The following is a 13,301-nucleotide window of genomic DNA, read 5'->3' on the forward strand; positions in this document are numbered from 1 at the left end:
AGCCTCAAATTTATTTTAATGTAAAGCCCTGTTCATTTTGTACTTTTTCAAATAATTTTGTATGCATATAGTATTACTGATAGTAATGCAAAAATGCACAATGTCTGCTTAGAGTAAAAATGTTTTCTCAAGCCATTCTAATATCCTTGTGTTAGTACTGCCTCATCTCACTACCATTTCTTATAGATGGTCAGCAGCTTTCTTCCTGTGTATCGCTGCTCTGCCTATAAGTAGTCAGGAGATATCACAATATTAATGTAAGGTAATAAGTAGCACAGCCTGCTTTCCCACCAAAGGGTAACCAGAGATTTTTTTTTTTTAAATTGGTTAAAATCTTAAAAAAAAAAAAAAAAAGGGGGGGGGATTTTGATAAAATCTGGTAAAATCAGAGCAATCAATCTAGTTTTAAAATGGAGAAGAGTTTGAATATGGCACAGTGAAAATTAATGTTAGAATCCAATTGCTGATCTGTCTTTAAAAAAAATGCAGCCAGATGAGTTAAAATTAATCTGTTGTCCAAATACCAACATGTCAGAGGGTTTAAAAAGAGAGAAGTAATAGTGGTCATAAGAGCCACCCCTGTGCATCAATTATTATTTCCTTTTTAAGGTAACACTATTCTCCTGAATTCGAGCTTTAATAGTGCTATGTAGCAAGCTTGATTATTTTTAGAAGCTAAACACCCTTTGACAGTTTTCAGCTCTACTTTTTTTCCTTTTTGCTGCACAATCCTCCAAAAGGCCTTTATTCTCATTCTTGCATTGTGGGTAATTTAAAGACTGCCTTATAAAAGTAGGCATTTAGGCTACTAACTGATATTGCTGTATCAGAAGCAGCTATCCATTTGCTTCCACTTTGGTCGGAAGCTGTTAATAAATTTGTACTGCTTCCCTATCTCTAATGGCAGTATTGTCACAAGATGCTAATGGCAAAAATGTAGATTTAAGAAATGAAATGCATTGATAGATTTTCAAGTTAATTGAAACTCTGTAGGAACATTTAATTGTTAAAGACAGTGACAATTACTATCAACATTGGCCCATACTGTCAGGTGAAAATACAAACAGTTTTGCTGTAAACACAATGGGCTCAGTAATCATTTCCATTTTTATTTATTTCTGTGTATCTTAAGACACAAAATACAAGAACCTTACTGCTGTTTAAACTTGTCACGTGTATGGTTTGACTTGGATTAAAACCTAGTATAAAGAGAAGTGAGCAATGATACCTACAGGTTCCTGCTGTTCATATGTTCAGATACCTTTATTTAAAATTATTGGGGCTCAGCTTTTTTTTAAACACTCTCTTGAAATTTACCTATGCTGTAAGTCTTTTATTTTACTTTCAATGGCTTGGGATTTAGCATGGGAAACTTACTAAGCCATCACCTACCTCTGCAAGCAGGCTCTTCTTTTGAACGACTACTGTTCTCTGCATTGGCCTGCATGATATACTGACCTGCATGTCTTTGGAGAGCCTAAAGCTTCATTGATAATGTCTCTCGCATACTCACTGCTATTATCTTGTGCTTGAACAGCATAAGCTTTATTCAGTACTTGTAAGAAGCCTTCTTCCTGCAAAGCTGTTGCTTCTGGGCAGTACTCATTTAAAGTATTGTTTCATAAGCTTGGAAAGCACATGTGGGCTAAACTGGCTGCCTTTTCCTTAGGAAGTGAACAGATACCCCTCAGCTGACTAACCTGCTATGGAGCTCTTGCAGCACGCTCTGTATAAAGTTGTCATTTCTTTTATTGATAAGTAAGTACTGTTTTTTTCTAATGTTGTTGTTTTATTTTCCATTTTTCAGCTGTAGAGTAGATCCTGGAGAAGGCCTTTCCAACAGTGCAACAGCATTTCTTAGCCTGTCTGGTTATGGTTAAAAGTGGTAGCCCGTTGCACAAAGAATGGAAACCATTGACCGGTTCCTATTTTTTAACACCTTTAACACCTTTTTCCAATATTACTACCTGCAATGTTCCTTTTGTCTCAAGTAATAAAACAAACAAGCTTTACCTATAAGTGCTGCTGCAGAAAGAAAACTTACAAGTGCTGAAGAAACCTACTTCAAATGTAATGATCACCATATTAGTTTATGCTCCACTAGAAATGTTCAGATGGGGGAAATTTCTTCTTTTGTTGCAGATATTCAATTTTGTTTTTGTTTTTTTATCTGATTGTTAAACCTGTGCACTTTTGATATTTTGATGTTTTACTTTAGCTTCTTTCATTTCTTATGTTAGAAGAATTTATATAAATGCTGTGGTTTGTGCTCATAGTCTCTTTCCAATTCGGGTTTGTGCTTGTTGATTTCTACATCAGCATGTGGCAGAGGTTTGTACTATTTGTTTTGGTCTAGACTGTGTTTAGAAAAGAGTTTCAACACAAACAGGGAGCTCTGCTAAACTATATATGTGCTGTGCTTCAGCAGCTTTTTAATTATAAAATGTTAAGCTTTATGTGTTTAAATTACTGATTTTTTTTTTTTTTAACTGCCATATTCATTAAGAAATCCAGGGTATTCAAATTCTGGGGTTTTTTTCATATTGTATTATTATTCTTAGGAATAGTTCAATGTAACAAGAAGAAAACTTGACTTTGCTCTGGTTAAAACAGTAATAGGCACTTGAAAAATGTTAAATGAGTAGTATTACCTATAACTTCCAGAGTTTCTGGATTTTAGGAAGTTGAAATATTATTGATTAACAGAATTTTATACAACTGTACCAGTTAAATTCCAAATTGGAATTGTTTTGTTACTTTTTCATTTTATTGTGCCAAATTTATGGTACATTTAGAAAAGGAAAAATTCTAAAGTTGTCACTGATAGGTGTTCTATTTCAGCGCCTTTTTGTCATTAATTATTGCCAGTAGTGCCTTTAATAATTTTAAGGGAGAATTGTAGAATAGCTTAGACTATACAAGAAGAAATGAACAGCTGTTTTGGAACCTAGTAAAGATATGGAGCAATAAGTGCAAAGTGAACTCCCCTTTCGCACATTTTTAATGGGTAGTCTTACTATAGAGATTATATATACAAGAAATTGTAAACAATTCTGTTAGTCAATGATATTTCGCCATGCAGATCCATGCAAATTCAGGGGCACAGAAAACAAAAACTAAAAAACAAACCCGAATACACTTTGGGAACTAAATGGATTTGTATTGAACAAATGAGCAAGGTGTATTAACACACCTGTGGTTGCAGTACAGAGGACGTATTGGGAATATTCATGTTCTCTTAGCTTTGGATGGTGGTGGATGCAGTTAACCATAGTATTGTTTGCAAATGTGAAAGACAAGACATTAATACTTTCTCTTGCATGTTGTATCTAATCATTGTAATTTCAGGAAACAGAAACTGAAAAGTGCATCAACAAGCAGTACCTCTTCGGTGCTGTTCGTTGAGGCAAGTGTGAATGATTAAATTGGTACTTCAGGGGGGAGCTTCCCACCTCTTAAAATAAGTACAAATTGTAATAAGTGTCAGTGGCGAAAAGATTTCTGTTTGCTGGAAGAAGCATTATTATTCCTAGACGTGGGTACATATATTTTCATCTTCTGTTACAGTATTGATTCATAAGAAATATCGTTACATTAAAATTACTACATTTGTATGTGGGTATTTATTTGAAATGATGTCAAAGTACTGTATTATGTTTTATGTGCATTACCTTTTTAGTGGTGGATTGGTCTCCATTTAATGTCATATGCATGTACTCTTGCCAAGTAACCTTTACACGATCTGAAAAAGCAAATGTCATTACTTAAAAGACAAATGTGGAAACTGATTCTTAAAGTATAACTATGTGTTAATTTGATAACTTTAGGAGGCATAGAAGGCAAAATGTTACTTCCAAATTAATACAAAACGTGTGTGTAATGTAGGAAAGCAATCTGCCTGCATAAAGGTAGTCACATTGGCAGTTTCAATAAAGGAAAAAAGGACATGTGTTTTCTGTCTTTTTCAATGTTCAATTTATTTATTTTTATTTACTTTTAATTTATTGAAGTAATCCATTGGTCATTATTTGACCTTGTACTAAATGTGTTTGCTTTTGTCTTTTCATCTGAGTGGAACTAAAAAATATTTTGTACATATCAACTGTATAGTTTGGATATTAACCGTTACTTGTATGATTAATGTTAATATCTGATGGTCTCTCCAGAACTTGGAACTTCTCAATGCACATAACTTAAAACCAACTTAAAGTATATTTCAGGTCATTTATGAGTTAGAGGAGAATTAAGCAGATCAGATGTACCACACCTATTTTAGGTTTGAGGAGACTGTGTGTTGAATTTGATCTCTAGGAATATTTAAATCTTGTAGTACCATGGAACAAGCATGTGTGGGTTTCAACATTTTTTTTTAGGGTTTTTAAGGTATTATAGTCCCTCCATGCCTTCCCAAAGTGGGATTGACCTATACAGTGGTCCCCAGATATTTTTGTGGGTTCCTTCTTTTTTTAAATTTAATACACTGCTTTGTAACCTTATGGCTCTATGGGGAATAAAAAAATAAGGCTTGGAAATTAATATCTTAGTAAACATTAGACAGACTCTCAAACTGTTATTTTGCTATTTTTACAGTACGTCATTTCCTAATTAAATTTCTTAATCATATGAAGAGTCTGTTCTTATTCTGTGTGTGTTTGCACGTTAATTTCCCCTCTCCCCCCTCCAAACAGACCAGTCCTGCAGGGGCAACTCCAGTTAAATTTAACAAAAGTTTTTTGCATGAACAACTACTAGAGAATTAGGCTGCGAAGGCTTTCAGACATAAATTCTGAGTGTTTATATAATAGATCAAGACACTTCATGAACACTAGCTAAACCAAAATTGTCTAGCATTTCCCAGTGCAACCAGGGGTATGTGTACCCAGTTTGAGAAAATGTCTTAAGACATCTCTACTTGTAGTTTATGAACCTAGTATTTGGTTACATTAGAATAGCTTAATTCACATAGTAACTAACTTAAGGTAGATGCTGGACAATTTTAGTTTAGCTAGCGTTCATGAAGTGTCTTGGTCTATTAGTTAAACACTCAGAATTTGTCTGAAAGGCTCCTTGGCCTAATCCTGTAGTTGTTCATACAAAACTTTTGTTAAATTTAATTGGAGTTTTCCCTGCAGGACTGGTCTGGGGAGGGGAGGGGAGGGGTGGGAAATACATATGCAAATAAACATGCCCAGAATAGGAAGAGACTCATCATATGATAAAACAGTTTAATTAGGAAATGATGTACTGTATAAAAAAAATTTAAAAAAAAAAGGCAAAATAATAGCTTGAGAGTCTGTCCAATAAACGTTTGCTAAAATATGAATGTCCAAGCCTTTCTCTAGGGTGTGAAAATTTAATCTCTCCAGAGTATTGCACAGTGAATTTTGAGATTTAGTAAAGAGTTGAAACTGCTCTCCAGCACACTTGGCTGTCTCTGAGCTCTAGTTTGATCTGAATACTCTGGAGAGTGGGGTAGGGTGCACAGTGAAGCCCGAGAGTGGGGAGGGGTCTGGCAAAAAAAAAAAGATGATTACTTTACATGCAGGCCAGTTCTATTTAAGAAAGGCATCAAGCTAGAAGCAGTAAATATTAGCATTCAGACGTCTGAAGAGCTGAAGAGTGGAAGCCATTATCAGCTAATGTATACAACGTTATTTTTTTCCAGTTACACATAATAAATAACAAAAAAATATGTTAAAGTTAGTCACAAAGATTTTACTCTCCTGCTTTTGTTTCTCTGCAAGGTCTCTTCAGCTTGTCAGTACCAGGCCATGCTTCTGCTGACACAAGATGCTAGGGAGGTGCACCTTTTCTTTCAGAGGGACATCACCCGACCACCTCTAGACTCTGCTAGACCTGAGTCTTAGAACTTGAATATACATGGTCTACCCATACCTCATTGGTTTTTTTATAATGTTGGAGCATAGGGCTTCTAACTTAGAAAAGATTAATCCTGTTAATTAGTTAAGTGACTCTAAGATATGGAGGTCTCATTTATATATTCCTTTTGAATTTGGTAGTAAAACTCCCACTTACTTCAGCAGTAGCTGGAATTGGCTCCAGCCAATTTCACTTTTGATACATTATCATGAATTGGAGCATGATTGGAAGTTGGTCCATACATACCTGCATCAGTTGAACTAAAATCCATGCATTTAACTGTATAGCTATAAAAGTCAAACTTGGGTATGGATATTCTTCAATTGATTGAGACTTACCTTAGGTGACTGCTTACTGCTTGAAATATTTTATCCATTTGGCTTACATCAGCAACAAATTGTTAAAGGTAGGTTCGAAACTATTGAATAATATCCACACATGTTTTTCATCAGTTTAATTAGATTTAAAAGTGACATATGTGGTTACATGGGTACAAATTTTGTGTTTAGTCAAGGCCTGTAAATAAATATTGAGACTGTGCCAAATCAACTGTGGATTCATTGATTTGAAGGGATTGAAGCATGAGGGCCCAAAATGACCTGTCCTTTCACTTTTTATAGGATTTATTTTATTTGAAGCCAGGGTAGATTTTTTACTTTAAAGACTAACTAAATTAGATTCTTAAAGTGTGTGTGTGTGGCATGAACTTTCATGAGGTGGAGCTCACTTCATCAGATTCTGTAAGAGGATGTACACAGAGCAGTGTATAATATTGAGTGCATGCTCTGAATACAAAGATAGAAAAAGGGAAAGAAGAGGAGGAGATGACAGTTCTGGGAGAGGTCCCCCCTTCTACCTTTCTGTTCAAAGTTCTCTTTACATGTTATTTACTAGGGGTGCGCAGAATATGGACTCGGGGGCTGGATCTGGCCTGCCAGGCCATTTTATCTGGCCTGTGGAGCCCTTAAAAATTTGGAAAATTAATATTTATTTGATCCTAGCTGCCTGTCAAAGATGACAGGAGCCAGGGGCAGTAGGATCCAGCAGCAAGGCCTGTCCAGCCCTGCCTTCCTCCCCCCAACCAGACACCACTGGTTAGCAGAAGCTTCTGGCCTGGGACCATGGGGCTGTTCCTGCTTCCTTGTGCTGGAGAGGGAAATGTGGCCCTCAACACCTTGCCAAATCTCAGTAAGTGGCCCTCCACCTGAAATAACTGCCCTCCCATTATATACTAACTTGTGCACATCCTTTCACATTCTGTTCTTTGGTCACAGATCCTTTAAACTTATATTTAAAAATGCTTTAAAATTCTTACTACTGAAAAGTGTAGCAGGTGGCCATTTGAGTCCTGAGCACTTCTGGTACATGCTGCAATATTCACTTGAAGCATAAGACACACAATTTGTATAAGAAAATGGATGTGTAGTTTCAAGTTTAAAAGAAAGTTAGGCACCTTAGACAAAAGTGGTTTAATTCAGTCAAACACCAATTGTGATCTTTCTAAGATACCAGTATAAGGTAGCTCTCAAGACCCATTTCTAGAAATGATATGTAAAGAATAATGCCTCCCTACTTGTATCTGTGGTCAGAACCTTTTACTACATTAAGATTGAAAAGAACCCTAAAAATTAGTAACTTAATTTAAAATAATGGGAGTCCAGAAGAGTTTCTGCTCTGAAATCTTGCCTGTATCATTATTCTTGAAATGGTATAGTGTCTCATGCAAGGAACTTCATTCTGACTAGAATTATTTTGTGTTTTGGCAGTCTTGTGTGGTCACTACATGTTTTACCAATGGATAGATTTTGGGACAAAGTCTTGTGCCACATGGGAAGTCTGTGAAAGAGCTGGAACTAGAATCCAACTGTCTCTTGTCCTGAGTACTTGCCTGTATTTAGAGTGCTTCTTTCAGTAAGAAAGTTGATGAGTGAGATCATTTTGGTGGGTCGCAAACAACATCCTTTCCTGTGAGGTCCAGTTTGTATATTAGAGACCGGCCAAGAACATCTGAAGAAGCTTTCCATAATTGTCTGGGTTGTGGTTTCTCTGGATTTTCAAACATTTCCTTTTTCTTCTAGTAGCTCATGTTTCAAGTCACAGATTTCTCAGTTCCTCTTATACTGCTGCTCGTTCCTAACATTACTTCTTCACCACATTGCTTTTCTCTGTCTTCCAAAAGTTAAAAGTGGTCTTATGAATGAAATATTCACTAATGTTTGTCTCCTTGCTTGGAGACAGAGGGGACTGAAGGGAGGGGAAATGAACTAGATTACATTTAGAATATCTTAAGTGCACATCTCTTATTTTAGTGTTTTAGTATGCTGGTATCCTTAGTGAAAGCTTTCACAGATGGTGCATGGGATTTGTAGAGCCAGTTCCTGTTACATAGCCGCATAATTATAATCAAGATATAAAGTCTCTCTCATCTTCCATGTCAAAAGCTGAATTTTTATTTTCCTGAGAAATTTGAGTTTAAACATGTTCAGTTTATGCAGTGTATTTAGTTTATTTTATAAGTGGAGAAAATATTCTGGAATGATTCATCTAATTTCTGGCAAAGAAAATGTTTCTAATTAGGATAGCTTGCACTGCAATTCTGACCTGTGAGGAGCTTCAGAATCAGGTAAACAAGCTACTTCTGTTCATTTCCAGTACATTAATAATCTTATTTTATAGTATGGTGTATACAGAGCCCAAAGGCATAACTGCAGACTATTTGATCCAGTAGCTTGTGTTATTTCCATGTTAACAGCGAGTCTTTATTAAACCAATTAAGAAAATGCTGGAAGCTCTAGGTTTAGTACCTCTCATTTTAAAAACAAACAGCAAAGGTATTGTATAAGGTGTAGGATAAATAAATCAAATTGGACTACCAACTCTGAAACATTGGCAGCAGTCTTTAAAACAGGATCTTGCACTAGCCAAGATAACAGCTTGGAGTTATGCCTTATTGGAATAGAGAATATAATTCCCTAGGCTTTGCTGTGTTTAGACTTAGTATCAGTTGTATGATTACTGGGAAATTTCACTATCAGATAGATGGCTCATCGTTTTTTGAAATGATTTCCATCTCTTCCATAGATGTGAGATTACTAGAAGTACCTATCTCTAGTCTGTGCAGGCCCACCAACACTTTGAGAGGGAGAATTATTTTATGTTCCCCAGTACAAATGCCTGAATTGAAGGCTCAATTTTATTTTCTTAGCAGAGCAGATAAGAACTTACTGACAGCGAAGAGGAAGTAATGTAGTTGGACAGTGTTACTTTTGTGAGTTGGCCTTCATCCTGACCAGAAGAGATGGAGGAAGGACTAGGTGATCCATTTTCTTTGGCCATTCAGTGCTAACGTTTCCCACAAATATGGAAACAATAGTGGAATACTTTTTGCTGTGCAACTGCTCTTCTATTAATAGCTGGAATTAGCTTCTTTCAGCCATTGAGTATTAGCAATTTCTGGTTTCTGTTGACATTACCTTATTAGCCAGATAGAACTTAAATGAGTCTCACTTATAGACATGATGGATATAAGCAATCAGGTGCAGACAGCAGTGTACCTCACACTGTGTAATTTATTGGCTGGTGTGGGCAGTTTCCCTAACATCTCCAGTTACTGTGGGGGATACAGAAGTAACAACACATATTGGCTTTTGTAGAGAATGTGGCACCTTTATAAGCCTCATTCTGAGTTTCCTTTCCTAGGGCCTGCCATAAATGCTGTCTGGTAGTTTTTCTATGCCTGGTGTGATGCTGGGGCCTTAATGTCTTTTCTTCAAATAGTATTTTAGATGCACAGTTAAAGAAGTACCAACAAAGAGGTGGGGGAGAGAGATGGATTTGTGGCCCTTTTCTTTTTCTTTTTACCTTTCTATGTATAAAGGCTGTTTTTATACACACACATTTGTCTGTTCCAATATGCTGGAGATCCAGCACATTGGAGCAGACTCAATTAATTGTGTGTGGAGCAGCCTCAGTTAATAGAGTCTGCTCCACACATGAGCTGGTATGTACTGCATTGCATGCATTTGTATACATGGTGAAATGCATGTCAGTGTGCAGAAAATGGTGGTGCACTTTTGAACTAAAGCACCTTTGTGTTTTATTTCAAAAGCGTGCCCCTGCCCTTTTATCAGTGCTGCTTCATGTTTCGCCATTTATACAAATGCATGTGCGGCACAAGCATGTGTACAAATGTCCAATATTTTTTCCCTCTTCCATCTTCTTTAATATATCTCAATCATAAGTTTGGATTTCTTTGTTTTGTTTCTTGTTCTTTTGGGGTTTTTTCCTTTCCTTTTTCTTTCATTGGAGGATTTATAGGGAGGCACAAATGTTTGTTAGGTGCATTGTCAGGCCTCAATTGAAGGGATTAGGGTGTTGTAATAAAATTTCTTGTAAGAGTTTCAGTATAACAGTAAATATAACAGATTCAGTAAACAGCAAAAACATAGATGAATGATAACAGAGACTCAGTAAAAGCAATCAAAACCACTCTGTCTTCATGTTGCTCAGTGTCCTAGATCTTCAGTTGTTCACAGACTAGTTTCTGCCCTGGTATAGTGGAGAAGATCCTTGAAAGCAGGAGTAAAGGAAGCTGTAAGCACCCTTTTCACCCACTCCCTTTAACTTTCACATCTTTATTCAGAGTTGCCAGGGTCATGAACCTCATTTTCTATGTGATTTTAATATTTTCTTTTCCACTAGAAGGTTTCTTTTGAGGTGCAGGGATATGACGGCCATCTGTTCTTCCCGGTGGAGCTCAGAGCCCAGGGCTGTTAAGAATCCTGTAGGAACTACTGCACAGAAAACGGTGGCAGTGCGCTTTTGAACTAAAACACCTTCAGTTTGCTAGGGCCTAGCAAATATTTCTCCCTCAGTCTCCACCTTGTGCTATAACTGCCACCACTCCTACTACTATTCCGGCTTCTAGAGTTAGAGGTCACAGTGATTGTATCCGATGGGGAGTTCCTTCAAGGATGCAACAATGTCAGCAAATTGCAACAAGAGCGCCACTTCCAAAATATTCCAACTGATGGTAGACAAACCAATGCAGACTCGTGGGGAAGGGAAATGGTACTCAACTCCTGACTTCAGGAAGGAGGGAGGTGGAAACAAGGATGCTGAGAAGAGCCCATATATAAGAATGAAGGAAAATGGGGTATAAGTCTGAGCCTGGCAAGGAGAATGTGGGAGGGAAGAAGTGGGTTAAGGAGGAGGGGACTGTACAAACGTGCAAGAGGCAGCAGGGAAAAAATGGATTAATTAAGCATCTTGGTGCAGGTGCTGTGGGAAGGGACTGTGCTGGTGGAAATCTGATGAACATGCAAAAACAGCAGCTGGGAATCTCTGGCATGCTGATGAAGAGTGTATGTTCCTACACCTTCAGGGATGGGATAGCTCCTGGGCAGCCATAACAGACTCTAGGAAAAAAACCCAGAGTATAGTAGCAGAGAGAATTGAGCAAGCCAGGAGAATGTCTGAATGGGGGAGGAGGGAGATTTGGTTCTGAGGGAGCTCATTCTCCAGTATAGTTTGAGAATGGGTCACTGTCCAAAAGGTTAGATCATGTATTGAACTTCATCTAACGTCTTTACACTTACTAGGATCTTTCCTTTGCCAACCACGTGCATTACAGCTGGCAGTAAAAAAAATAAATAAATCTCTGGAGGCTTACTATGCCCAACATCTTATGCTATTTCAAGAATGCCAATTCCACATTCTGTCTCTGGACTAGCACTTTAATATGCTTCCATAACATTTTTCACAAGGGCCTCTGAGAAGGAATCTAGCTGCATCCTGACATACAGTACTCCAGGTATCTTATGGTTTGTTTGTCCATTTAATATGTTTCTACAATATTCTTCCAGAATACTCAGAGGAGGTTTTTTTTTAATTATTTTTTAAGTGAGGGTAGATGGTAGGAGAGTTCTAGGTCTGGTCTGCTTTCAGATTCAGTCTCCCAGATGGCAAACAGTTCTGAAGTTTTTTTCTGTCAGATTATAAGGGATAGTGCTTCTCTAATTTCTGTTTGTCAGGCTTTGATTGGAAGTTGGGAAATATTTTCATTAGCTGTAATAGTGTAGCTTTCTACCAGGGTTGCCAACACAGAAAAAAATTTTTTTTTTACAAACAGTATGCAGACTTTTACCAGACAATCAAACTTTTTTTTTTTACTGACATTTGTTTTACATAATGTAAATATCCCTTCTGCCAAACCCTGGACAAGGGCTGTTTTCAAATTTAGGGACTGAACACCACCCATAGCTTAAAAACCAAAAAAAATTGTCAGTAAAATGTTTACGGAATTTAAAAAAAAAAATTAAAAATTTTTAGGTTTGCAACTCAGCTGGACTGGAGCTATGGTTTTACACTTTTGCTGCCCCCTCCTACTTACTCTCACACCCTGATGCTTCTGCTCTCTTCCCCACTGGCTCCATGGCTAACATTCCATTCCAGACCCCCCAAAGAAGGGCTGCTGCCCCCTACTTGGGGAGGTGGGCTTCAATGGCTTCTGTGGGCTACACAGCCCTAAAAGAATGCTGCATCTGGATGCTGTACTTCTGCTCAGACATCAGGTAATGCTGCTGTGCTCTGCCTGCCCTTCAAAGCTTCCATTCAGTTTGAGGACAGCCTCAGTCATACTCTAGCTGGCTTCATTTTTTTAATGCATGGATCAGTTTTTTACAGACTTCATGAGTAGTTAGTTGTTTTAAACTTTTTTTTTCCCCCCAACGGTTTGTCTAGGCAGTTGGCAACCTGCTTCTACTGCATCATATCAAAACATTTCCATTTCCTTTAATTGATCAGTATTAATGTCAGTTCAGGTGCAACTGTACTTTTCAGGGCCTGGATTCTTGAAGCAAAGGAAAACAGACAGGCTGTACATATTCAATTTAGGTTAAACAGTGTTTTAGTGAAATGCACACAGACCAATTGAGTGAACTGAGCTAAGATTGCTCAAGAACATTGTCTACCAGTATAGGTGGGGAGGTTACCAGTTAAGCCACTGTACATCCATACCAGCCACAGTTCCCATGCTAGAATAGCTCAAACTGAAATCACAATCCACAGCTCTACAACAGCCTTCATGGGAAGTTCCCATCAGACCCATTTATGCTATGCATACTCAGTTCTTCCAGTTGGACTGAAATACAGAACTGAGTAGATCTGGTTATTGCCTCTAGATGTACTTATTATGTAACCGTGTTTAGATCCACGTACATAGATTAGAGTTAAGGCTCTTGGGTCTGTGTGATTTGTGAATACTAGGGAATGTCCAAAATTCCAAACATTTGATAAGTGTAACTGCTTTGCATTGGTATATCTAGTCCTAAAACTGGGCTAATTGGGTTAGGGAGGCTTGACTGGGATGCCTGTATGCTGTGACAATTCTTGGCTATAGGATCTGGCCTTTTTTATAATAA

General features: G+C 37.4%; 1 protein-coding gene across 5 annotated transcripts in view; it reads left to right on the forward strand.

Annotated features, from left to right (window-relative positions):
- Positions 1-3,951, forward strand: part of BICD2 (BICD cargo adaptor 2) — a 144,706-nt gene extending 140,755 nt beyond the window's left edge. For 2 of the 5 annotated variants that reach the window (XM_019536931.1, XM_019536932.1), the window contains exon 8: positions 1,808-3,951. In XM_019536931.1, coding sequence (XP_019392476.1) covers positions 1,808-1,813 — 6 coding nt within the window. In that variant the 3' untranslated portion in view covers positions 1,814-3,951. Of the gene's footprint in view, positions 1-186 lie in introns of all 5 variants that reach the window. The other 3 variants (XM_019536929.1, XM_019536930.1, XM_019536928.1) reach the window with 3 other exon arrangements.
- Positions 3,952-13,301: the final 9,350 nt, after the last annotated feature.

This window comes from Crocodylus porosus, unplaced genomic scaffold, assembly GCF_001723895.1.
Source record: "Crocodylus porosus isolate Cpor-Errol unplaced genomic scaffold, CroPor_comp1, whole genome shotgun sequence".
Lineage (NCBI taxonomy): Eukaryota > Metazoa > Chordata > Crocodylia > Crocodylidae > Crocodylus > Crocodylus porosus.